Source organism: Ornithodoros turicata, chromosome 1, assembly GCF_037126465.1.
Source record: "Ornithodoros turicata isolate Travis chromosome 1, ASM3712646v1, whole genome shotgun sequence".
NCBI classification, from domain to species: domain Eukaryota; kingdom Metazoa; phylum Arthropoda; class Arachnida; order Ixodida; family Argasidae; genus Ornithodoros; species Ornithodoros turicata.
In genome coordinates, this window is record NC_088201.1 from 12,987,992 (window position 1) to 13,012,033 (window position 24,042).

Sequence of the window (24,042 nt, forward strand, 5' to 3'; positions counted from 1 at the left end):
TCGCCCACAAGTGTGACCAGAATTCGAGTATTCGAGACATTGAAAATTTTTTATCTTTTGAATCACACGTTCCACTTGGATACATACTTGCGCTATATTGTACGCCAGGTCCATGTCACCTTTACTAAATTGAAGTGCCCCACTGAGAAGGGTGGCATGACTAACACTGCGTTCATTGACGGCGGCTGCTGTCTGTCCGTCGTTTTCAGCCCCTTTGCCTCGGATATGCACCAAACTGCCCAACTGTCGTTATTGTTATGTTCATTACTCCGTGTCTGCACGTGTCCCCGGAAATCCCTTGTCATCGAGAATCACATCGCCTTTTTGCACATGCTTCAGGAAGCCAGAGTTCACAGTGATGTAGGAATATGTATCCCAGCCACCGTACGTTTTTGAAATGAACCGCATCACGCTTCCTATCCTTCGATGCCTCCGGTCTGCCGCGTCCACGTCGTCATATGCTTGGCGGTATGCATCAGAAAAGACCGTGGGAATATAAGAAGTGCTGTTTGCAAAATCGCTCTTCTTGTTACCGATGAAATGCGCACTGCATACGACAGCTCTCTTCGTTGGTACCCACTTTTCACTGTGTCTGGGCTGCAACACGCGTTTAAAAGTTTGTACTCACCTCATCGTGAAATAAAATGCGCCGCACATTGTCAATTTCTAGGCGTATATGAGCTTATTCAATTCAATGAACAGCTGTGTGTGATCCAACGTTTTATCCTATCCTTCTCGTGTGGCTTTCCGAGTAACGAATAAATGGTTACACGAAGCGTGGATATCATCGCGTATCCATTGTTTCTTGTGCGTAAATGCAGCCATATTTGCCTCTCGACGACCATCGATTAGGATTTTCGTTTTCCATGGCGCAACAGACGAAGAAGTCGACAAACGCAGAATCCAGCAGATGTGACAGCTAACAAACCAAACAGAAGAGAGCTATCGCCACCGAAACAGCTAATATATGTGCACTACCGCCGCTGCGTGGCGCTGGCGTTGCTCTAAAGCTGTAGCCCAGCTCGCCTATACCCCGGATGCTGAATGATCTATAAAAACTCGTGCGTTCTCTCCAGGAAACGGGCCTTGCACAGAGACCCCTCTAACGTCCTCCTCCCCCCCCCCCCCCATCCACAGTGCACAACGGTCTCATTCATCCTGTACATACCACACCTGAAACTCATACACAGCTTCTTGTTGAGAATACGCACGCTCAAATTTAATTTGCAAACCAACGTAAACAGGTATTAATTGTTTGTACAAAAAAAATGAGAGTGATGCCAGAAGTTGGAGATGAAGCCTCCGCATCTTCTGCCTCCCCCCCCTCCCGCCCCAACACACACACACACACACCACCCCCGGTTTGCGGAAAACACGTTGTAATCGTTCACAAGTACCATGGCAGCTTGGGCAGCTAATGAAACCCAGGTGACAAATGTTTGCAGTTACAAGCGGTTCATGGTACAATTTCTACTTTAAACCACTCATAACCAGAATTCAGGGACACCTCCTTTGATGCAGGTTCTGCCTGATAGCAGTAGAACATGCAGGAAAGCCAACTTGAAAGAAAAGTATAAGGTGAGGAAGAAGGAAGATGGAAAGAGGCGTTGGCAGACGAGAAAGGGAACATAAGATATCGCGCGCGGAGCCTGGCTAATAGCAGCAATTGCCTAACGCAGAATGAAAACGTGATAATCAGCTCTGATAACTTTTGCCAAGCCTTTCTTTGCTGTACTGCTGCTCATAATTCTGGGCTGCTACTCGTAGCGTGTGGAGCGGGATGACCGGCACTCGTAAGGCTGGTCAATATCCATTTTTGTTCTCTCTGTGGGAAATGGGGATGCCGTCGACGATGAGAAATGTGCGTCCTGGGGCGACTTCTAAGGGGACTTTGCCGGTGTATGTGTGACAGCGTCGGAGGAAAATCTCAGAAATTACCCTACATTATGATGAAAAAAAAAATTATACTCTATGGGCACCGTGCGCTAGAGTTTTCTGTCGACGGCAGCGGCCCCTCGAGGAGAAACGCGGCGTAATGCCCTGGTACCAGCCAGCAGCGTCTTGCAGTGCTGTGCTAGTTTCGCCGTTCGAAAAGAGCGATTAATTTGAAGCTGCCTGCATTCAAAGGAGAAGATGAAATGGAAACTAATTTTATGTAGTAATCTGCCACGATAACCAAGTTAGTGTGAAAGCGAGGCAAGTTGCCGTAAAGTTTTCGTCCTTCTCGCTGTATCGTCCCGATGGTTCCCGCCTATCACGTATTTGAGAGAGCGCTTTCACGGCAATCTATCCAACTTCCGGCTCAATCCGTTGTTTCTAACTCATTTCGTACGTTTAGTATATTTGTCAGTGACCAGTTGAGCATCAGGACTTGTTTGTCATACGTAAAGTACTTTCTTGCTGGATTGGAGCGATCGCGTCCCATCCGAATGTCTGTTGCTACTGTCTAGCCAGCAAGCACTACCACACGAGTAGGACGCAAATCGAGGAACACCTTCACTCACAAACGCGCTCGACAGCTCCTTTTTATATTTCTTTGTGTCCTGTCCACAAAAGAGTTGCCACTTCGCACGGGCTTGCCCTCGCGTATACGTAAATGCATTCAACTTAGCTGCTCTCAAACAAGGGACGCGTTGCGCGACATTACCGATAAAGAAGCTGTTATGCAGCCCCCTTGGGTCGCTGTTTAGTTGAGGAGAGTTTGCGGGGATCAAATTAAAACGAACACTACGGCACATTGCTAGAGAGTCACATTTACCTCTAAGTCTGTGTGCGTGCGCGAACGATAAACCATTACAAAGGGAGCCTAAGGGTCATAGTATACCGACATACATTCCACCGTAACCGTAACCCTCGTATAGTATCCATGACATCACTTCAGAGCACACGACGTCTGTTTCATTCGCCTATTCGTATTCGTAGTCTAAACCGGCGAAGTTTTTTCTTGGACCGAAAACCGTTAAATATATTTTCGGTTTCCCTCCTGAGCGAAAAAAAAAACGTGTACGGTTTCGATTCCGTTCCGGTTTGCACCAAAATAGCGTTGTTTTTTTTTTTTTTTTTCGGTTTTCGGTTCGCTCCGACACCCTGGTGACGACGTAGGGCGCGCGCCTTCTCCTTATCTTGGAGGTGTTGAGTAAACTCTGCTCAAATAAGTCCGAGAAACCGAGAAATAGGAAGAAAGGTGCAATCACAAACTGTGGTGATAAGATGGTAGGGAGCAACGGACGTCATATCAAAGTTTCCTTTCACCGCACCAAGAGTAGAGTCGCGCAAACGTCCGTGATGTTTCCCGCAGATAATCGCCATTCTTCTGGAATTTTTGCGGACGTCTAATTCGCTTTATTGTGGAATGGGGTGAACACGGTAGAAAATTTTAGCAAACCGTTCATAACGTGGCTTGCCTGAACGTGGCTTGCCAGTGGATAAGATTCTGAGTCTTACTAACTGCAAATTGGCACCGACAAGCATGATAACCTTACAAACGGTCTGCTAAAACTGCTTTTATGCGCTTACTATTGATAACCTGAAATAAGACCAACTAGCAAGCAACGACAGTTATCGCAGTCCCATATGAAGACACTTTATAATATGCGAGAAGCGGTAAAGAAAAACGCGGATGCAAGTACAAGTTTTCTCACCCGTCGGAAGCACTGTAATGCTTAATCCGCAGTCTCCGTGGGACGTACATGACTTGATATGACAGTTTGACTAAATGCATGGGAAGCCTTGTGAGTGCGAACGAGAGCACATTGTTAAGGCTGAACAAATAAAATTTAAAAAGAGAAACAAGAATTTCGACCCCACGCGCCTTGCTGTTGTAACGATGGCGGTTAAAGATGCTCTGTCTGCTGTTGTTGTGCAATGTTAACACCTTGGTATTCTGCAAAGCGGGTGGGGGGGGGGGGGGGGATATAAGTTTATTTCGGAAAGGTCAGCCTGACCGAAGGTCGGCTTGCTATTCCTAAAACAAAAATATAGCACAAAGATGTAGCAAAACCGAATATAAGATAACGAGGGTGGGGTGAAGTGTAGACGACATGAAAGGTCAACTCCTAATTTGTTCATGAGGGGACTTCCTATAACGATGTAGTAGGTTCGGATGCAATGAAAAGTGGTCTACCTTTCACATGCTAGTCATGTTATGTCATAGTGCCTAATAATAGGCCATCCAGGGTGAAAATTGTGATGCTCTTGCCTTGCCGTAATCTTAAAACTCTCTTTATAAAAAAGAGGAAAGGCATGACCCTCAGATCGAACCAGGGAACATGAAAGCTAGAATCGACATCTGCATCACTGAACCACAAGCCCAGAATGTTGTCATCGTGAGAGACCAAGACGCAACCGCTTTGGAACGCACACTCAGCAGCCGTTACTTCTTTCGTCGTGTAAAAGAAAAAAAGAAAAAAAAACTACTTTTATAATGAATCTTCACAATTCCTGAAAACAAGTTGAACGCGCAATTCCAGATTTTTAGAGCACAACCCTGAGAAGTCTAGTCAGCAAGAATCAAAACAGTAGTACTTTTCTGTGCCTTTAAAGAATATGCGAAAATGCCCTATCGTCGAGCGTTGGGCGAGTTCGGCGGGGCTTTTTCCTGTCGTTCTCTCACTGTCAACCCTTGACAACACTGACATCACGCTGTTCCTCAAACCATGGGGCACCCCCGCTTCCTAGCGTCCTGGTCGATATCGTCGTTTTTCTTTTCTGGTAGAACGTACACACTTATCGAGCAGCAGAATCGGTGATTTTATTTTTGTTATCTCCGAGGTAATACATTGGCAGTTTTATTGCGTGGCAGTTGTCACATCAAATCGCGAACTGCCTTGGAAGGTGTTGAGCAGATCAAACGAGATAATGGCGGAAAGAAGATCAAAGACGGCATGTTTTATGATAACGTAGACTGAGAAACGGCATCACTAATTTCCCTCACGCTTACTTCTGGGGACAAAGCGGGCTGTTCATGATTTCAGGAACAACCTGATGTCAGTTGAAAAGGGGTGACATTTAGACAGGGAGAGGAGAAATTGGCCGCAAACCCCGCACAGTGCTCAATTATTTTGTATTTTCGCACATTCTTTAATAGAGCACAAAAAGGCGCTGTCGTGTCGGTTCTTGTGGGGCAGACCCTCCAGGGTTGTACTCTACATCTTTGCAAACCAGCGGCATGGCCGAGTGGGCTAAGGCGTCCGCTCGTTGGTGGTAACCAAGGTCGTGCTGTAGACTGGGAGGTGGTGGGTTCGAATCCTACCGCCGGCTGTGCTGTCTGAGGTTTTCCCTGGGTTTTCCGAAGACTCCAGACGAATGTCGGCACAATTCCCCCTGAAGTCGGCCCAGGACGCACACTAATCCCCCTGTCCCCCACTCCTTCCTGCTGTCCTCTCTCCGTCTGTCCACATCTGTACGCCGCTCATAGCCACTGTTGCTTCGCGGCGCTAACATGCAATCAAAAAAAAAAAAACATCTTTGCAATTACGCAGTCAATGTATTTTCATTAATTACAAAGATTAATTACGAAAGTTAATTAACGGCTGCTCTATTTACTGATACACCACCACCATTGAGTAGATCCCGTCAGGAAAGATATATTCAACGACTTTGGTGAAAAAAAAAAAAAAAAAGTCAGTCGCGGATTTAATAAAATTTAGTCGGTCTTACATCACGTACCCTGTATATATGACAATAAGCACGCGTGTATTTTTAACATATTCATTATTTTGGTACCTAGAACGAGTTAACCCGTAAGGAGATCACGGCCTTGCACAATGCTGAGAACGAAAGTTTTGGCGAGTTGGGGAATAAAGCAAGTTTACGCCACATGTCCGAAATTTATGCTAAATGATTGACATGTATTTACACTGCAAGAAACACGCGTTGTAGTTTGCTCATCTTAATTCCCTTTACCATTACAGCGCGTCAAAGTTGACCCACATAATTGGTTCCGTCGTCACATCGTTCACAGAGAACAAAGGATGTTTAAGCCACAAGTTCGAAATTCATGTTAGATGATTGACAATCATCTACATTATAACAAACACGCGCGGCATTGCGCATGTGCAAAACGGAGATTCCTGTAGCGGTGAAGTAAGTCGGAGTGCATTGGAAAGTCATCTGCTATTCACGTATTAAGTGCACAGGCGATCGCAGAGCATTACCGCAACTAAATCAAAGCGAACAGCATGCAGTATGACATAGAGCCAGTACGGCATTATTAAGCCAAAACTCTGACGCTCTCGCCCTGCCGTTACTCTCATAACTCCCTCTACAAATAAATAATAGAAAATACATTAATATAATAATAATAATAAAACGCTATAAGCACGCCGCGGATCGAACCACGGCCCTCGAAAGCTATAACCAAAATCGTCACCAGTGGGCCAACACCGCCCGTTGCTGTCACCTTCAGGAATGAAGATACAGACACTTCGCAGGCCACACTGAGCTTCTCAACACTTCTTTTGTCGTGGGAACAACATTGGAGCGGCCCACAATTGCGCACAAAGTTGCAAAGCGTAAGAGACAACTTCACCTTTCATGTCTGACATGGGCATTTTCTGCAGAGCCCATTGTTTTGGCCAAGTACGAGAAAAATAGCACACCAATGCATTCTGCCACGAAGCCAACACGGCGATAATAAGTCCTCCAGGAAAAAAAACTGTGACGTTCTTGCGCTTCCATTCCACATGTTCGCCATCGAAGGGCCTCTCACAAGAACACCCATGTGTGGGCATTTCTTTCTAAAGCTCAGGCTCAACAGATATTCTAACAAATCCACATGGAATGCATTGCTTCAATGGAGGGCAGCGAGTACACCGGTCAAGCCAACTTTAAGAAGCTGTGTCCCGCACTTCTGGGAATGCTTTTGGAAGTTATTATCAGTGTATGCAATATAATTACGTGAACTTGCACTGTAGTGTTGTCAGATGTTCTTAAAACCGAACGGCAATTGGCGATAAACAAAAAAGTATACTGCTAAAATTTTCCCAAATACGTTAACACTAACGAATTCATCGAACAGCGACCTCTTAATAATTTATATGACAAGAGATAACGCTTGAAAATTCGTGTTCAACCCGCGGGCGCATAATATACCAACCATGCTCTCAAAATTATATCTAACTCAAGAAACGAGGTCAAAAGCAGTTACTAAATCTAAATAAGCAGAGAAAAGTTCAACTGATGCGTAAAGGTAACTTCCCAGCTACGCACTGCTGCAACGCGGAGAAGCCACTTTGACTGTTTCCGAATTTTGACATCTGGGCCAAGTTTGCCGTACAAGGGAACCGCAGACGATTGAGTGAATCTGGCACTTCTTCTAAATGTTGAATCTACACCTACCCTACAACGCATATTCACGGGAATATTACAGTGCATCATACATTACCAGAGATATTAAGCGATGAAATCGTTTCCTGCGTGAAAATCCCCATACCTCCCATGTAGCATTCACGGTCCGAAGAGCGAGATGCCTGGGGAACCAAAGGTATTTCATGTATAACGATATTTTTCGTTTGTATAAGCTCAGAATAGATGTCTGAACGTGTATCCTCGGGTATATTACGATACCTTGGATAGAACAGCTGCCAGTGGCGTAGCCACGGGGGGGCTAGGGGGGGGGGGACTCGAGCCCCCCCTACCTGCCACGACCTGATCCACGCAAATCGTGCAAATCCGAGGAGAAAATAATATATGGGGGCGGGGGGACCAGTGTGACGATCGCGAAAGTTCTTGCAGTTTATGGCGGCTATCTAAGCAGCACTCGTGAATGGTTTTCAAAGTATGAGCTTTTCAAAGTGCTTACAATCTCGTGACACCACCTCACTGGACATGACAGCCTATATATGTTATCGTACTGTGAACGTCCAAATAAATTATTTTCGTTCTTTTGTTGTTTTTTTTCAACCGCATTTTGCGGTGTGGACAAGTATATGTGTGTTGTCACACCCAGGATCAGTGTGTGTGTGGGGGGGGGGGGAGTTTTCATATCGAGCCCCCCTCCCCCCCCCCCCCCCTACCTCTTGGAGGTCTGGCTACGCCACTGACAGCTTCTACGGCACTTTTCTATTGTCTTGTCTATCCTACTATATTATCTCTATGTGTCTTGGCGGCAAGTTTCACTCATTGGTCGCGAGAGGGTGCAAGGCCTCGCTGCTGTCCACGAAAGCTGGGAATGTTTTACGTAAATGGTTTAAGTGGAAATTGTTTCATATGCCATTTGAAATTGCAGACATTTTTCACCTGGGAATGTACAAACAGCTCATAATATAGCGCGCTGATTATATCCGCCGCAACGATCAGTGTGGACTCCAGCACGCATTAGCAATCACAGAATAATTTTCGAATTCTTTACTTCGTTATTTCCTGTGTTGGAACCGCCACAATCTCTGCAGCACCCTTTCTGGTGTTCTAACTCCTTTTGATGTTCCTTGTCAGGACCTTAGACCTGACCTGAAAATAGCAGCCATAAATAAAACATGGCAGCAGCACTGGGACAAACAGAGCAGCAACAAACTTCGTTTGGTTAAAAGCCGCATAGGAAGACGGACACTATATTTTGACAGTCGTGTGCACGAGGTCATTTCATCACGACTAAGGCTTGGACACAGTCACCTCACACGTGGTTTTCTTCTTCGCATAGAGGAACCTCCACAGTGTGCACACTGTGGGGAACAATTCTCTGTACTACACATTCTTGTGACGCGCCCGCTACATCAGCCCCACCGTCAACACCATTTTCATGAATTTTATCAGCACAGTTTGCCGTTTCACCCAGCTCTACTACTGGGTGATGGGCCACTGTTGCCGTTTGTAAGAATCTACGTATAACTTTCTGAGAGACGTTGGCTATCTATCTGCCATGTAATTTAATATGCATATTTTTATCATATTTCTTTGTTTATATCTCAATTTGCCAAGTATATATATTTTTTAGTATAATCGTCTGACTTTTTACTAGTCACAATTTTACCATGGTTTTCGCGCACTATAGGCTGAGTTGCTTATGCACCATTAAAATCGAATCATCATCATCATCATCATCTGCAGCACCCAACACAAAGCCCCTCGAAACACAAAATACAAAAGTCTGGAGCAGTTTCTTGATATTCCGTCGATATCGCATAACGGCAATGTTTGCAGACGAGAGTGCATCTGTGTTTTCCGAGTCACGTGCAGACAGGATCATTCCTGTGAATGCTAATAATGCACTCAAGACGATATAATCCGCCGAGCATTGCTCAAAACGGCATCAGGATAATTGCAGACTGGTTTTCATCCAGCCCCTAGATCTGTGTACATTTATGCTGTTTTCTACCACTGGTGCTATTGAAAAAAAAAAAAAAAAAAGAGGCGAAAGCTATCATTTGCTAAAAATTAGCATCGTTATCCAACGTTACCCGCCAAAAGAATGGCAAGAAAAGCAAGCAACTGAGAGGAAACTTGCGAACTAGGGTGGTACCCACCTTGTCCGATTCTCATCTCTAAATAGCCCCCCGCTTCTTTTTTTGGGGGGGGGGGGGGGAGGGGGGCGGGATCATGTCACTTCATTGCATTCCTTTGAAATCGACAGCAGTCGCTTCTGGGGCCCTCAATTTCAGCTTCACCTTTGGATGCAATAAGGCACTTCCTTTCCTACCTTCTATGGGGGCGACTTCCTCTCACTGTATCTCGGGAGAAACATTTATATGTATATTTCCAGATGGTCAGGCGTCCTTCGTTAACGGTGCTCCTGAAATTACGCATTGTCATGATTGTGTTCTCACATAAACATCCAGACCCCCGTCAGCACGGCCCACTTTGTCCGTACCCCGACTCCCATTTGTAACGCCATGTAACAACAGCACGCTATATTTACAGGGCATTAAAGGGCCAGTGGTGTTTATACAACATTTGCTGCGAATACGAAATATATTGTTCAGCAAACACTGTAATACAAGTTGCTATCCTGCTGCTGCGAATATTTTGACGTATTTCTCACACCTGCACTCAAAAGTTTCTCTTTTTCTTCGATCTTTGCTTTCTTTCGTGCTCGTGTCTGATCGCAGTCCTCTTCATCGCCATCACTATCACCTTTCGGTATAATCCAATCCAATCCGTCGTAATCCAAGTCAAGTCGCAATCCAGTCCAGTACAATCCAACTGATTATTGTGTGCAGGGTTCACTGGGTTGATATCATCGTCAAGCTGCGTGATGGATTTGTAACGTAGATACGGAATTCTTGACATTATTGACATATTGATGCTTGGAGAGCCTTCTAGAGCGTCCGTGTCAAAATGAAACGTTTCATTCGTAAGTTGGTAACTCCGGTTGTTGTGTTAGGTTTAGACACCTCCGATTACTGGGATCATGTTGTACATTCACTCTAATCCAAATTTCAGTGTGACTAAGCTTACGGGACTGCCACAGCAAATTATACTTTGGAATTCTTCATGTCATAATGTATGACCCGTCAACAGAAGCTTACTGTATGACGGGACACTAGGTATAAAGTGACCTGCACATATGCAGTATAAATAAACCATGGGTATGTGTTCTTCACGGCAACTGTCTTCTACATCCACATTGTTATATCAGCTTGGGGCTTTACGATGTTTATTTTTGTGATGGTTCGTTGCATAATAGAAATGGGGAGAGGTAGCGAATGTGCTTGGGTTCAGCTTTACGGAGGGACCACTTCTCCCAATAAGTGAAGTAAGTCAGAGAGTGTAGTGCACCTTGTACTGGATATACGACTTAATGACGTTTCTTTCTTTTTGTTTCTCCAGGATTTGGTTTGGAGCATCCCAGAACTATCATTTTCTAAAAGCAGTCAGTCCTTGTTTCATTGGACTCTTCCTAGAATTTCCCCTGCGACACTCTAAAGCGGTGCCTGCCCTGTTTCAAAAGGGAATCTCAAAGCCCAGAGTGCATTCAGACAACTTCTCCCAAAATCCTATATTTCTGATACTAGTAATGTATTTAAACTATCGTTACTCTTCACTACTTGCAACGTTACTAACGTAAATGTCCCAAGTACCATTTCTGTTGTGGACGCTAGGTACAAAATTACGTACAATTGCTTCGTCGTTGTGCACCACAACTGCTGTAACAAGTTTTATGGAATATATTTACACAACTGTATACATTTGTGTAGGCAATACATATCTCACATTTTTTCTGTGCCCGACATTCTGGCATTTGTACTTGACATAAGAAGACATACTTCACTCAAAGATGTGACTGCAAGCATTCATGCTGTGAACTTTACATTTCAGGACTGAAATGCCACTGTGATGTGTGCGGCAAAGAGGCCAACCACACATGTGAGACTGATGGCATATGTTTTGCTACAACCACTAAAACGAAGGGCAACACACTCACTCATGAATACAGGTAATATATCTTTGTTCTTTCTTTCATGATGTATGTTGAGAACACTGTCAGCCAATCAAATTCTAACTTCTCTTGATGCTGCAATATAGAGGGTAAGCACAGTATAAGTTACTCATTATTCGCAATAGGGTGCATTATGCACCTGTAGATGCTTAGAAATCTAGTACAGTAATTCGTCACTGCTGTTTTTGTTCTATTGCCTCTTTATTTTTCTTAGCATTGCATTAGTAACAACATGAGTGGCCACATAGTTATGTATTTTGTTGACCTCCTTGATATTAGTCTCCAAAAAGGTTTCGAACACATGTGATCAAAACAAGTCCTGTCCATTTCGATGTTACCTGGCAGTCATGTTATAAAAGTAGTAAAACCATGTACATGAAAAACTACTTATCTCTTTGTGTGGGTTATTCAATTGGGTAGACATGGATTTCTTTTTATCAATTTCCGTGAAATAGTAGAACCCGCAAAAAAGAAAAAAACAACAACACGAAAGCAAGGGCCCTTGTTATGTCTCATGATAACAAAATCAGCAGATAAAAGTTTACGCTGCCTTCTGTAGACTCACATCTCAGATTGGAACATAAGGCACAAGAGATTGCACAATATCCTTTTGTATTTTGTAATTGACTTAACTGAAACATACTTTGTACCTGACTGCTGCTCAGTGCACAAATTAAATTTGTCTGACTTCCCAAAATTTTGTGGCAACTGTAACAATGTTACGGCGGGCAGTGGTACGTAATGACCACATGGTTCTCACAGGTCCTTGAGACCCTCGGATACCCAAGAGTTTGCAAAAGCCATTTTCAAGGTCTGGAAAAGCCTGGCGTTTTTCACAGTCCTTGAAAACCCTTGATTTTGCATCTTTATATTGCACCAGTATATTGAAAGTGTGAAGCAGTTGTGAACGCCTTTAAAATTTCAGCTGGTCTATCAGTGATTGATAATCTCTAGACAAAAATAAAACGTAACAAAATGCTGTTAGATCTGTTATTTCTCCCGGGGAAGGTACTTCCGGTTATTCGTGCGTGATACATGGCCTGCTGTGAGGTGGCCAGCTAGCGCTCATTGTTCATTGGAGTTACTATAAGATGTCGTAGTTCTTCTGACATACCGCTTGTTGTTTATGTGTCGGACTGTGGTCTGATGCTGCAGGCAGACTGTGTTTTTGCTGTCAAATATTTCTTGCAATGCCAACATGGAATATGTGGAAAACTAAAAAGTCCAAAATAAAACCGTGTATTCATTGCATTCTTATGGCTTATACGTTAATTAAAACCAAAGGTATTGTTCGTTTCAATAGTGTTTTCAGTGCCAACCAATGGTGTCGCACCTAATGTAACACTATGCACAAAATTGGTTTTCTCGCACTCGGCTGTGTCTTTCTTTTCTCTCTCAAATAGTCATCCAAAGTCATACGGGGGAAAAAATGAGTTTCACTCATTCACTCAGTTTGTTCACTGCGATTCTTTTGCTGTAGCGAAGCATACCTCACTCTGCAAAAAGGTGATGATGCCATAACAATACGTCTTTGTTGTGTTTCCATGAAGTGAAGCTCGATCTTGTATAAAAATGTGTCATTGAAAAGCGTTGTGCTTCAAGTTTTGTAACTTTGCAGAACAAAATGCAATTAAACCAGCTCTGTACACTGTGCTTGTTTAAGGTATGGCACCAGTGGCAGTACACTGTAGTTTGCTGTCGGAACCCGGAATGGCTTCAGTTCGCTGTGAGGTATTGGCTACAAGAATATGCGTGGTTAATTTCATTCTAATTGTTTTGTTATGCACATATTCCATGCTAACGTTTCAAGAGGTATTTACGTCTATTTGCATCATACGACCATCCGAAGGTACCTCAACAACTTGCGCTACATAAGAATGACTAATGATTTATCGATTTTAATAATGAATCGCCAACAAGCCCAAATCCTCACTCTTATGGACCATATGTCTGGGTGAATAATTTTTTTCTATATGAATATGTAGGTGTCACAAGTCACTGAATTACTCATTTGGGAAAAAGGCAGCAAAAGTTGGCGTCAGAATCATCATTAGATGAAGAATAAGATGGCACTTTCTTGGGAAACCCATATGCCAAGAAGCGCAGATAACAAATTAGTGGTTGCTAGTCGTGTGCATGTTGTATGCCCAAACTCGGTCTTTAAATATGGTGTTGTTGTGGAGTTGTTGGAGAGGTGAGAAGCCCGTCCGCTTGATCCGCTAGGGGGCGCTACTCATCGACCCGTGAGATCTACATCGTGATTGGACAATGGAAATTTGAATTTTGAACGCGCAGAAGCGGACGTACGACTACCGTAACAGACGACAGCAACAGCTCCTATGAAAGCTGTAGAACGATGATGATAATCAACTTTAGGAAGAAGCATGTCCTGTGGGACATCCACCGCTTGTAAAAGAAATACTAAGGTAAGCTAAAGTACAAAGCATTGCAGAAATCGAGGAAACAATAACCCTGCCGATGAGTAGCGCCACCGCTAGCTTCCAAATGCGGCGCTGGGAAGGGGTGCCTATGACATGGTCGTTACAATCTAGTAGTTCGTGCCATGGACGACTGTGGAAAACAGGTGAAGCATTGTAGATGGAAGAGCTTTTAGGGAGTCAGGGCTTCCTCTCTAGGGTGACTATAACCCCACATGATGTGGTAGAGCAGTTACTCCACACAGTAAATCTTTCACTATGTCTTGACAATTGGGCTGTATGTGGTATGGTTATAAATGGTTTTCACTGTAGTGCGCACTACTCATGAATAGAGCCTGAAGTTTTGGGGTTTAACCCGATTCTTCTCCGAATTTGCACCCCGAATTGAAGGTTGCCTCCTTAGGGTGAAACCCGATTTTTACCCGGCAAATTGCCCTCACCGAGACATCCGTAGGAATGCAAACTAACTTGTTTGGCAGCAAACGCACTTACATCACCATCTGTACTGAACCAGTTCAGTTAGTTTGAGTAACTGATCCCGATTTCACCCTGAATTTTGCGCATAGGAAGCTTTTTCACCCGAATTCGTATGAATTTAGAGCACATGTTTATTTACCCGATTTTTACTCCCTGAATTTAGAAAAAAATATTTCCCGAAAACTTCAGGCTCTACTCATGAACCTAAATGTGGAAAACTTCCTTTCCCACCTCTACAAAACTGCACACAAATGCCTGGTTATCAGTACAGTATTCTGTTTAAGGATCCTTCTACAAACCGACTAAGTTGATGAGAAAACCTTAGCGGCCACTTTTACCACTGCATCCTTGCAGGAAAATATGTGCATTGTGTATGACTGATAACATTGGGAGACACTCATTATAGCTGTACAGGTTTTCATTGTACATGTTTTACGCTTAATTTTAAGAAGCGAAGACATCAGAGTCGGCAACCTTTTATTTTATAAAGGATACCATATCACTTTCATTACAATGTGTGGGTGACAAATTGCAAACTACTCTATTTCATTTAACTTCATCTTTGCCTGTAGAATGGAGAAAATGCTCCTTTTGGAAATCATCCCAGGTGTTGGCGCACTTTCATAATGTTTCTTGCAGCAAATGTTTCAGTGTACCAAGCTCCAACATCCAAACGGAAACGCAGCATGCAACGGTACAACGACCACGCTTGGAATCTCCAGCTCATAGCCCTTTCTTCTTTGTTGTTGTTGTTATTGTTGTTGTTGTTGTACACGGTAGCTTGGTGTGACCTGTTGCCTGGGCTGCTTCTGTCCTTGACCTGGGGCTTTTCTTCCTCGGTGACTTTCCACCTTCCCGAAGGCATCCGTTGAAGTCCATCAAACCAAACAATTTGTAAAGCGGCATATTAAAATTTGAATACCATTTTCGTAGAAGTAGCTCCGATTTCTACCAAGTAGTCCCTACATTTGCAGCATTGCCCTTTTAATGTTTGGTTTGGTCAACTTCCCTTCGGCAGGAAGAAATGTGTGGCAGGTGTCCTTTGTTGACTTGTTCTGTCTTTTCTCTTGTACAGATGCATTCCACAAGAAGAACTCTTTCCGCGCGACAACCCCATCTTTTGCCACTCCTCAGACAATGTAGACGATCACTTTGCAATAGAATGCTGCCGCGGCCCAGACTATTGCAATCTTAACATCACCCCAACATTAAAGCCGTCCATTGTGGATATAGGTAAGGCCAACAAGGTGGTGGAACCAGGCTGTTGATAACTCGGGGGGAGTGTCTTTGAGAGTGGCCTGTACACATACACACACAAACATAAGCACACATGGTTGAGCTGACGTCGCAGTGCACGTCCGCATTTGTCCCGTTCATTCTGTCACAGTGGTGACCTACAGGTCTTAGGGCATCCATTGTAGGCTGTGGTTCGTCGACGCTTGCCTCCGCATGAACATCCTGCGAGCGAGGGAGAGCTGCAGGGGCAACGAGTTGTCCTCGATTTGCGTGAGAGACCTGGTTCTGCTGGCAAGCGTGTTGGTTTCGGTGCGCTGGTGTAATACGCTGTCTTTTATTTCTTTGCGCCAGGTGTCTGGACAAAATAAAGATGTTCCCTCCTGACAATCCTGTGGTGTGTACAAAGTCAGGATCAAACAAACCAACCAGTATGGTCATAAGCTGCTGCTCTGATTATGACTTTTGTAATCGCGATCTTCACCCCACCTTTCCTCCTGCCACAGAGGCCACAGGTGGGTCTTCTAGAAACCTCGAGAGAGGGGGAAAAAACGAAAAAACAACTGCTTGCTGTCTTGTTTTCTTTTTGTGATTGGTTTGTTCTCTCTGCTCCTCTCTTTCTTCCCCCTCTTCTACTACCTTTGTTTTTTATTTTTTTTTTTATTTTTGTGTTACTGCCTCTTAGTTCCTTCGATGCCTGTTCTTACCAGCACTCACCTGCACCAAATAACTCACTGCATGCATGACTGCCTCCTCATTTCTGTCCTGGTAACTAGCATCATCGAGGATTCTGTCATACATTTTGTCTCCTCCAAATACATCTTTTCTAAGAGAGGAAATTTGAAGATCTTTTTACGAGATAATTCAGTAGCTCCATCAATTGTGAGGTCTGTAGCACTTTGTGGGTGGGCACATGCCATGGAAAGGGGGGGGGGGATTTTAAGATGCTGAAAGACTCCTCTCTTCTTACAATATCTTTCAAAAAGTTCTTGAATGGGCAGCCAGTCCAAAATGAACAGAAGATGGCTTTGCTGCCTGCTTTACAAGATTCAGTGTAGAAGAGTACATCTGCAGCGAAAGGCTGCGTTCTTAAATTCAGTTGCAGGTCTAGGAGTGAATTCGTGTAATGTACTTCGAAATTTTGAGGTTCTCTGCACTAATGCATTTTGTATCGTATAGTTATTGCACTTCTGGGCCATACGCTTTACTTTGTAAGTGCTGCATGGTTTCGGCTTACACGTTATGATCTGCCATGGTAGTCTATTTGCAGTCTGCAAACATTTTCATTGCTTAGGTAAACGATGAGCGCAATTCTTGGGAAAATGCCTTTCTAGAGGCACGCATAAATGGAAAATCGAAATCTTTTAGTTATCGAAGCACTGGTTAAAAATTCTGCAGCAGCAATAGCAAGTACAACGAGGATTTGCAAGTACAGTCATGCCTCGATAATATGGACAACTCGAATTATGGACGCTTTTTGTGAGGACCAAACTTTTTCGATGCATTTTCGTCTCGTTAATATGGAAACTCGCTTTTCGGACAATGGACGGTTCAGCAAGGTACAAACATTATGCAGTCCAAGTATTTTTGTCTCGTTTATTATGTACGGTTTCGGTACGGAGGGCAAGCCCCTCCCCACATTCTACGGGAGAACTTTCGAAAGTAGGACGTTCCCTCGCGTAGGGACCTATGCCCTCTCCTTCGCAATCGTCCACAAGTACTACAAGAGGAAAGGGGGTTATTTGTGGACATGAAGAGGAAACGGTCACGTCTGCTATGGCTGAAGGGGGACTACAGACGGCTCTTCAATTATTGGCGGACGATGGGCTGCAGGCTCTACGTGTTGCCGACGTTTCGCTAATGTGCAACCAAGCGTGTCTTCAAGCAGGCACTAATTCGGGAATTTTTCCCATAAACCTTCCGCATTGTTTTTGTTATTTCCTTGGTATTCGATGCCATGGACAATTCGATTTACGGACAATTTTGGCCGGGGACGAAAGTGTCCATATTAAAGAGGCACGACCGTATATGGTCCTCAGTAAAGCTTTGTTTGTAGTTTCAGACTTAAATTAGGGAATTGTTAGCATTACGTGTTATAGTACCAGGTGCACCCTTTTCTGCATAAAGAGTGCACATTCTTTATATTAGAGGAGGGAATGCCGAACCATGCAGTAACATATTATGTAGCTCAATTTACCTGCATGTTCATCATTGTGGTCTGAGCATTATCAGAAAGATAAGAAATGGATTGGTTGCAGCAGTATATAAACTACATAACATAATCTATTATTATTATTATTATATATTGGGTGCAAGTTGCTCAGACACGCAGTCTTCCGCGAGGGGCGTTAAATGTGGTGTGCCGTGTGTCGAGACTTCGGCGCACGTTGAAGAACTCTCAGGTGGGCAAAATGAATCCGCAGACCTGACCACTCTGGTGTCGCTCATGATCACAGTTGTCTCACGACGTAAAGCCCCAAATTATAATTATATATTACTGTTATTATGCTTGGAGCTATGTTAAAAGTAACTGTAGCAGCCTCTGACTTGATATCCTTTGGCTCGCTGCTATTCTTAAATTTTGCTTAAAATAGGTGTTCGTCACGCAAGATATGTGATAAATTACTATCCTCGTCTCTCACATGCAATAGTATGTTATTTGAAATTGAATCATACAGTAACTGTCGTACTTAGATACCGTTCAAGTCAGCTTCAACATGTTCTTTTTCGTAGCTTCCAAATAACTGCATGCATGACTACAGATGCAGAATTTATCTGTAAAAAGAAATTCTACATCACATGCATAGAGTATGCAGAGATTTTACTGTTTATGCTCAAGAAAAATCCTTTGTAGCCAGTCTGAACATGCAATGAATGTTCTTCATCATATCCTTTGACCCATTAAGGGACCTTCACTTCGTTAATAAATTTAGTTCCCTCCAACAGTTCTAGAGTTAGCTTAAAGTATCATACTTGCATGGAAGATTAAAGAAATAACTTCTTACATATATATTACCCTGCACTGTGTGTGCCTACGTTACGCTCCTTTGGCCTGGTGGCTTTAACCGCACAGATGTCATGGAACTGCAGTGAGTGCTTGGACGTCATCATGAATGTTGCCTGTATCTGTTGGTCCAACCTAGTCCGTATTAGTAGTGTTAGAGCCAGTTTCTGTTGTGACCCGTGCCTGAAAGGTTGCTACATTGTTCTAGTCCCAGTACTGCTATCGTATTCCCCATTTTTGTTTTTCACTTGTTCCTGAACAGTCGTGTGACTTCCTTTGTTGTTTACGTATTTGTACTAACCAGTAAAATGTTAACTTAGTTGATGAGCCTAAGTGTACATAAGGCATAAAGAATGGGTGTTCTGCATTATGCCTGAATTTTTAGATTTTATGTACCTCCATTGGTATAGCAAATTACACAATTGCAAGTACTGTAACTTTGTAACTGAAACAAGTAACTAACTTTGTTTCTTTCGTTTTAGCTTTGTGAACTGGCAACATTGGTATGATTTCAGTAATTACAGCACAGATTTTTTCTTTTGATATTGAAGTATATACTTGCAGCAATTTTCCATCTATTCAGGCAGATAGATTTGGTTTGACATTATAGTGTTTATCTACCACTGCACTTAATAGTGTCGAAAAACGGTGATATATTATTTGTATAGCTTGCTGGAACAGTATTCTTTTATTTTAAAAGCATATAAATAACCAATGCATGGTTCTTATTTGAATGGTAAATAGACGCCACTGTAAAAATAAGGCATGTTGGTATAGCCTCAGTACGATCCTAACTGGCAGCATTTGCCTTGCACATCTCAGTAGAAACATTCGGTTGGGGGAAGCAACGGTAGTTACTACTACTATCGTCATCACTTACTACATAGCTGGAAGCATGGGTCACAAGGGTAGGTGTCAAGGTTCGCGTATCATATTGCTTTGGCAGGAAGGCATATCGCACATTTTAAGACATTGTTTTGTGACAGGACATCTTAAGACAGCATGCTCATGAATAGCGTTCTTCGTTTTCAGGTTTAGCCTGATTTTTCATCATATTTGTACCTCGAACACACTTTCTGAAATTTCGGTACAGCATGATTACATTCCTTGGGGCTGGGACTCCTCGAGTACAAAGTTGGCTGCAATAAGCCCTTAAATGGGTGAATCATGATATTAGCCGAAACAGGTCTAGGAGAAGACCTCTGCAGCCTCCTTTTTTTTTTTATAATCCCACCCTATAGATGAGCTTTCATTGCGCTGGGACACGAGTTGGAATTTCCCCGGTGGTTCAGCGCCCCGGTTCCAAGTGCTTGTTGCCCGTGATTGATAGGTGACTGTGATTATGTACAAGTCAGTGTGAAATACAATAATGGCATCTCGATCTGGAACATCTACAGTGTTGCATGTTGTAACCACAGAACAAGAAAAATTTTGCGATTCTGGAATAATTATCATAACGGTGGCTTGAGTCAAATGACTTGGGTTTCGCCAGAAAATCCATGATGACATATGAAATAAGGGCGGAAACACCCGAATTCTCCACAAATTTCTTTGTGAAAATATTACCCAATTTTCACCCTCCGAATTTCAAAAATCATAAAACTGCAAAACGAAGAACCCTACTCATAAAGTGCTCTTCTGTGTCTCAGAATGCCGTACAAAACGTCATTGTCACAAGTTGAGCCCCCATTACTGATATGAGAATGGCCAAAGTGTCTGTGCCCTAAATTTTTGGCAGTTTTCCTTAATTCTTTGTAATAGCTAAAAACATCAGACAGCGGGTGTCTCAAAAAGATGTGTCCGAACAAATTAGCTCTGCACCACAACAGAAGTTGAAAATATCAGATGTTTTGTTTCCTTATATTTTTTCCAAAAGTACTGTGGTGTTGTCTCACCAAGAAAATGACGAAAGCTTAAGACACGTCACGAATTTGTTTTTAGTCTGTTTGCATGTGACATCTACTAGGGCTCACTATAGGTATAGATGGTCAAGCATATCCATGCAAAACTTGGAGCAGTTAGCCACATTTAGTTCATTGCAAAACAGAGTGGGTGGTAGTACACATGCTAATGACTGTGTTGCTTGCAGTACATGCTTTTTAGTCAGTATAGTTGAAAGAAAAGTATGCTTGCCCTGAATGTTAACTGTATGTTCTATTTGCAATGAGAATGCCTTACTTGCGCTTTTAGATATGGACTTCCTGCCAACTCTTGTCACGTTCATACAAGCAGAAAGCCGCACATTATGTACATTCATTATGACTCCTGTATAGCTTTTTCTCATCTCCCTGGGAAGCATGTCATGCATCTTAGTTGTCACTGAGCAATATAGTGTATTGTGAACGCAGTCTCATTTGCACGAATATTTTTCAGCTGATTCTATCTATTTTTCATCCATTTTTCCTCTCACTAGTACTTTCTTCCCTTCTGTCTTTCTAAATTTTGTCATTTTGTTTTTGATTTTGCTAAGCTATATATTATTTATTTGATCATTCTGAGATCCAGATAATCCTGCCCTCCTCTGAGGATACCCAGAAATCTGCTAACTTCAGAATCCTTTTAGGTGTTCTATTAGACACTGTTCCTCCAAGATACGTGTAACTCAAGCACGTGGCAGGTTTGAGGTGTTGTGTTCCTCCAAGGTTATCTTATGAGCGTCGATAGCTTTCACTATAACTCCTCTATTCATCTCTCCCCAATACATACATACATGGGAGGCACCCATAACTTGCTTGTCAGCATGTTTTCGATAACGTTAGTGTGTGGCACGCATATGTGCACTGAGATGCGCTACCAGATAAGTAAACTGCATTTTCCGTACTGTTTCCAAATAAGCAGTAACGAGAAGTATTTCACTCATGAAGCTTACTGATGGTCCTTCATAGTAGGTAGCACTCTTTTCGAAGTCTGGTAGCATGTTGCCACCCACTGATGTTATGAAAACAAAAGTTCATCAGACAGCTCGTTGCTAGAGTTGAAGAGAACTGAAGTCCTGCATTTTGTCTGCAACGTAAAGCAGTATGGATCTGCAGTGATCATCTTACCCAATAGCAATCACTAATATATCTGGGATTCTCTACTGTACACTCTCTGGGGTGGTAATAAGCTCGTCAGTTGCATCATAGCCATGAGAGGGGGTTTATGGACCGCAAAGGTTCTCCCATTCACTACTCTTTGGTGCATTACAGCCTTTGTAGCTGTTGTGCCATTAAACCACAGTACACAACAGACATTGAACATTCATGACCAGTACATCAGCCATGCGTTGGCCTCTTCTCCCAACCGAAGGGAATAAGGTGGAAAGGCTTTAGCAGTAGCGTCATGTGGCTTTATGAATGGCACAATGATGCTTTCGGCCACACAGTTGACATTACTCTGTGTGAACGATGCATGTTCCCGACTGGGAGTTTTCTTACATTACTCAACCAACTGCATCTTGAGAGAACGTGCCTCCAGATGTTTGTGCAAACTAAACAGTAGTTTACACTTTTGAAACGGGGGCAGTATTATGGAACAGGCATTTTCAGTGCTACACTTGAATGTTTCTTGTGAAAATGTGTTTGCGTCCCTGTCCGTGTGATATGTTTGCCCGTATTAAACAAAATTGTTCCAAGGTAAGTGTTTTCCCCCCCTCTTATAAGTTGCTTAATCAAATTACTTGAGTTTTATCATCTTTTGGGCAGATATAGAAATTTATATTTGATATGCAAAAAATTACAGATGGCTGTTTTCTCAAGATGATTTGTTACATATTAAATACGCATGCATATGTTTTATAGCGTAGAATTGTATAGTAGAGCTTTTTACCATGGTTTGTAACACAATGCCACTCGCATGGGACTGTTGTACCACTAAGACCCTTCACGAATGTTCTGTTTGGCATAGTATGAAGCTTTTTATCTGCAGTTTAGCGAAAATGCCCCTGTTTTTCCCGTAACATCTAAGTGGGTGACTGCAGAAGTTTGTACTAGCTTTCCTTTGCTGTATTTTCATTTTGATATTGTTTCTGTGAGATATGGAAAACACTGCAAGGTCAGTTTTTAGTGTGGAATGACATGATATCAATGCAATAACGTAAACGTACAACACCAAAATTACTGCAGCTCATTTGCACTGGAGTCCACGAGAGAGTGTACTTTTACCAGTGGTAACTTACAAGAAACCTAATTATATGTGTCTGTGGCCCATATGCAGGCGAACCCTTTGTGGGTAGTGGAAAGCTCAACACATATGAGTTGGCCTTTGCGATAGCTGGTCCCATCTGCATAGTCAGCATCATCGTAATGGTTGTGCTGTCACTGCGACAGCAGCGGCAGCGGCAGTACCGCTATGAAGTGGAAAGCAGCCTGGAAAGTGAACCCATACTGGTGCCACCAGGCCAGTCCCTAAAGGACATGATAGAAATGACCACCTCTGGCTCTGGCTCAGGTAAACAGCACAGTTGGATTCACAGAATGATGCAGACTTAAAGCACACTCAAACGCCTGACACTTTAGACTAATTTCCTGACTATCGTTTGCAGGTCTCCCACTCTTAGTCCAGAGGAGCATAGCACGACAAATTCAGCTTGTAGAAATCATTGGTAAGGGACGGTATGGCGAGGTGTGGCGTGGAAGATGGCGAGGAGAGTCTGTTGCTGTAAAAATATTTTCTTCCCGCGATGAGCGTTCCTGGTTTCGAGAGGTGGAGATCTACCAGACAGTCATGTTGCGTCATGACAACATCCTTGGCTTCATTGCGGCTGACAACAAAGGTGAGTGTGATGTCAGTTAAACGTGACGTAGCTCGTACGTGGAACTGTTCAGGAAAATGTGTATCTTTCGTTGCTTGACAGACAATGGCACATGGACCCAGCTGTGGCTGATCACTGATTACCACGAAAATGGTTCGCTATTTGATTATTTGACAAGAATGCCCGTCGACACTGCAACAATGTGCAAGATGGCCTACTCCATTGCCAATGGGTTGGCTCATTTGCACATGGAGATTCTTGGGACGCAAGGTGTGTAGGCGTTCACCACAGTAGCTGCAAGCTTACAGATACTTTGGTTCCCTCCATGAATAATTCTTTCATCATTATAAAACAGTTCTATCACTATGCAGTTTTCCCTGGAAGCAGAATTAATTCAGATATTTCATTTAGTTGACTGTCACAGAACTTTCATATTGTAATCAATACGTAGCAAGTTAGCCAGAAGGAAAAAAGTTACGCAACAGCTCTGAAACAAGAGTACGAAACAAAAGTAGCCTCCCGCTCACCATGTCCACAACATTTCCCACATTCCATTGGATGTGGCACAACAGAGCAATAAACCTCTAGACAGCACAGGAAGCACCTGTAGTGCCTCGCAAGCAGGTGCCTCCTGGTGTTGCTGCCGTCCGTTTGACCAGTAGTAGGCTCTACTGTAATTATATGCATTAGGTTTGTGGTGAGCTAAGAAGGGGGGAAACTAATACAGATTCTATCTGTGTACCATATCACTGTTGCCAAGCCCTGCATGGTTTCATGTTTGAAG

General features: G+C 43.2%; 1 protein-coding gene across 4 annotated transcripts in view; it reads left to right on the plus strand.

Annotated features, from left to right (window-relative positions):
* Positions 1–24,042, plus strand: part of LOC135377504 (TGF-beta receptor type-1-like) — a 376,657-nt gene that overhangs the window by 344,593 nt on the left and 8,022 nt on the right. Inside the window, exons 1-7 of one of the 4 annotated variants that reach the window (XM_064609969.1) lie at positions 10,117–10,288; positions 10,378–10,523; positions 11,254–11,371; positions 15,877–16,037; positions 22,721–22,954; positions 23,049–23,279; positions 23,361–23,528. In XM_064609969.1, the coding sequence (XP_064466039.1) occupies positions 10,520–10,523; positions 11,254–11,371; positions 15,877–16,037; positions 22,721–22,954; positions 23,049–23,279; positions 23,361–23,528 (916 nt within the window). In that variant the 5' untranslated portion in view covers positions 10,117–10,288; positions 10,378–10,519. Of the gene's footprint in view, positions 1–10,116; positions 10,289–10,377; positions 10,524–11,253; positions 11,372–15,364; positions 15,523–15,876; positions 16,038–22,720; positions 22,955–23,048; positions 23,280–23,360; positions 23,529–24,042 lie in introns of those variants that run through there. The other 3 variants (XM_064609967.1, XM_064609966.1, XM_064609965.1) reach the window with 3 other exon arrangements.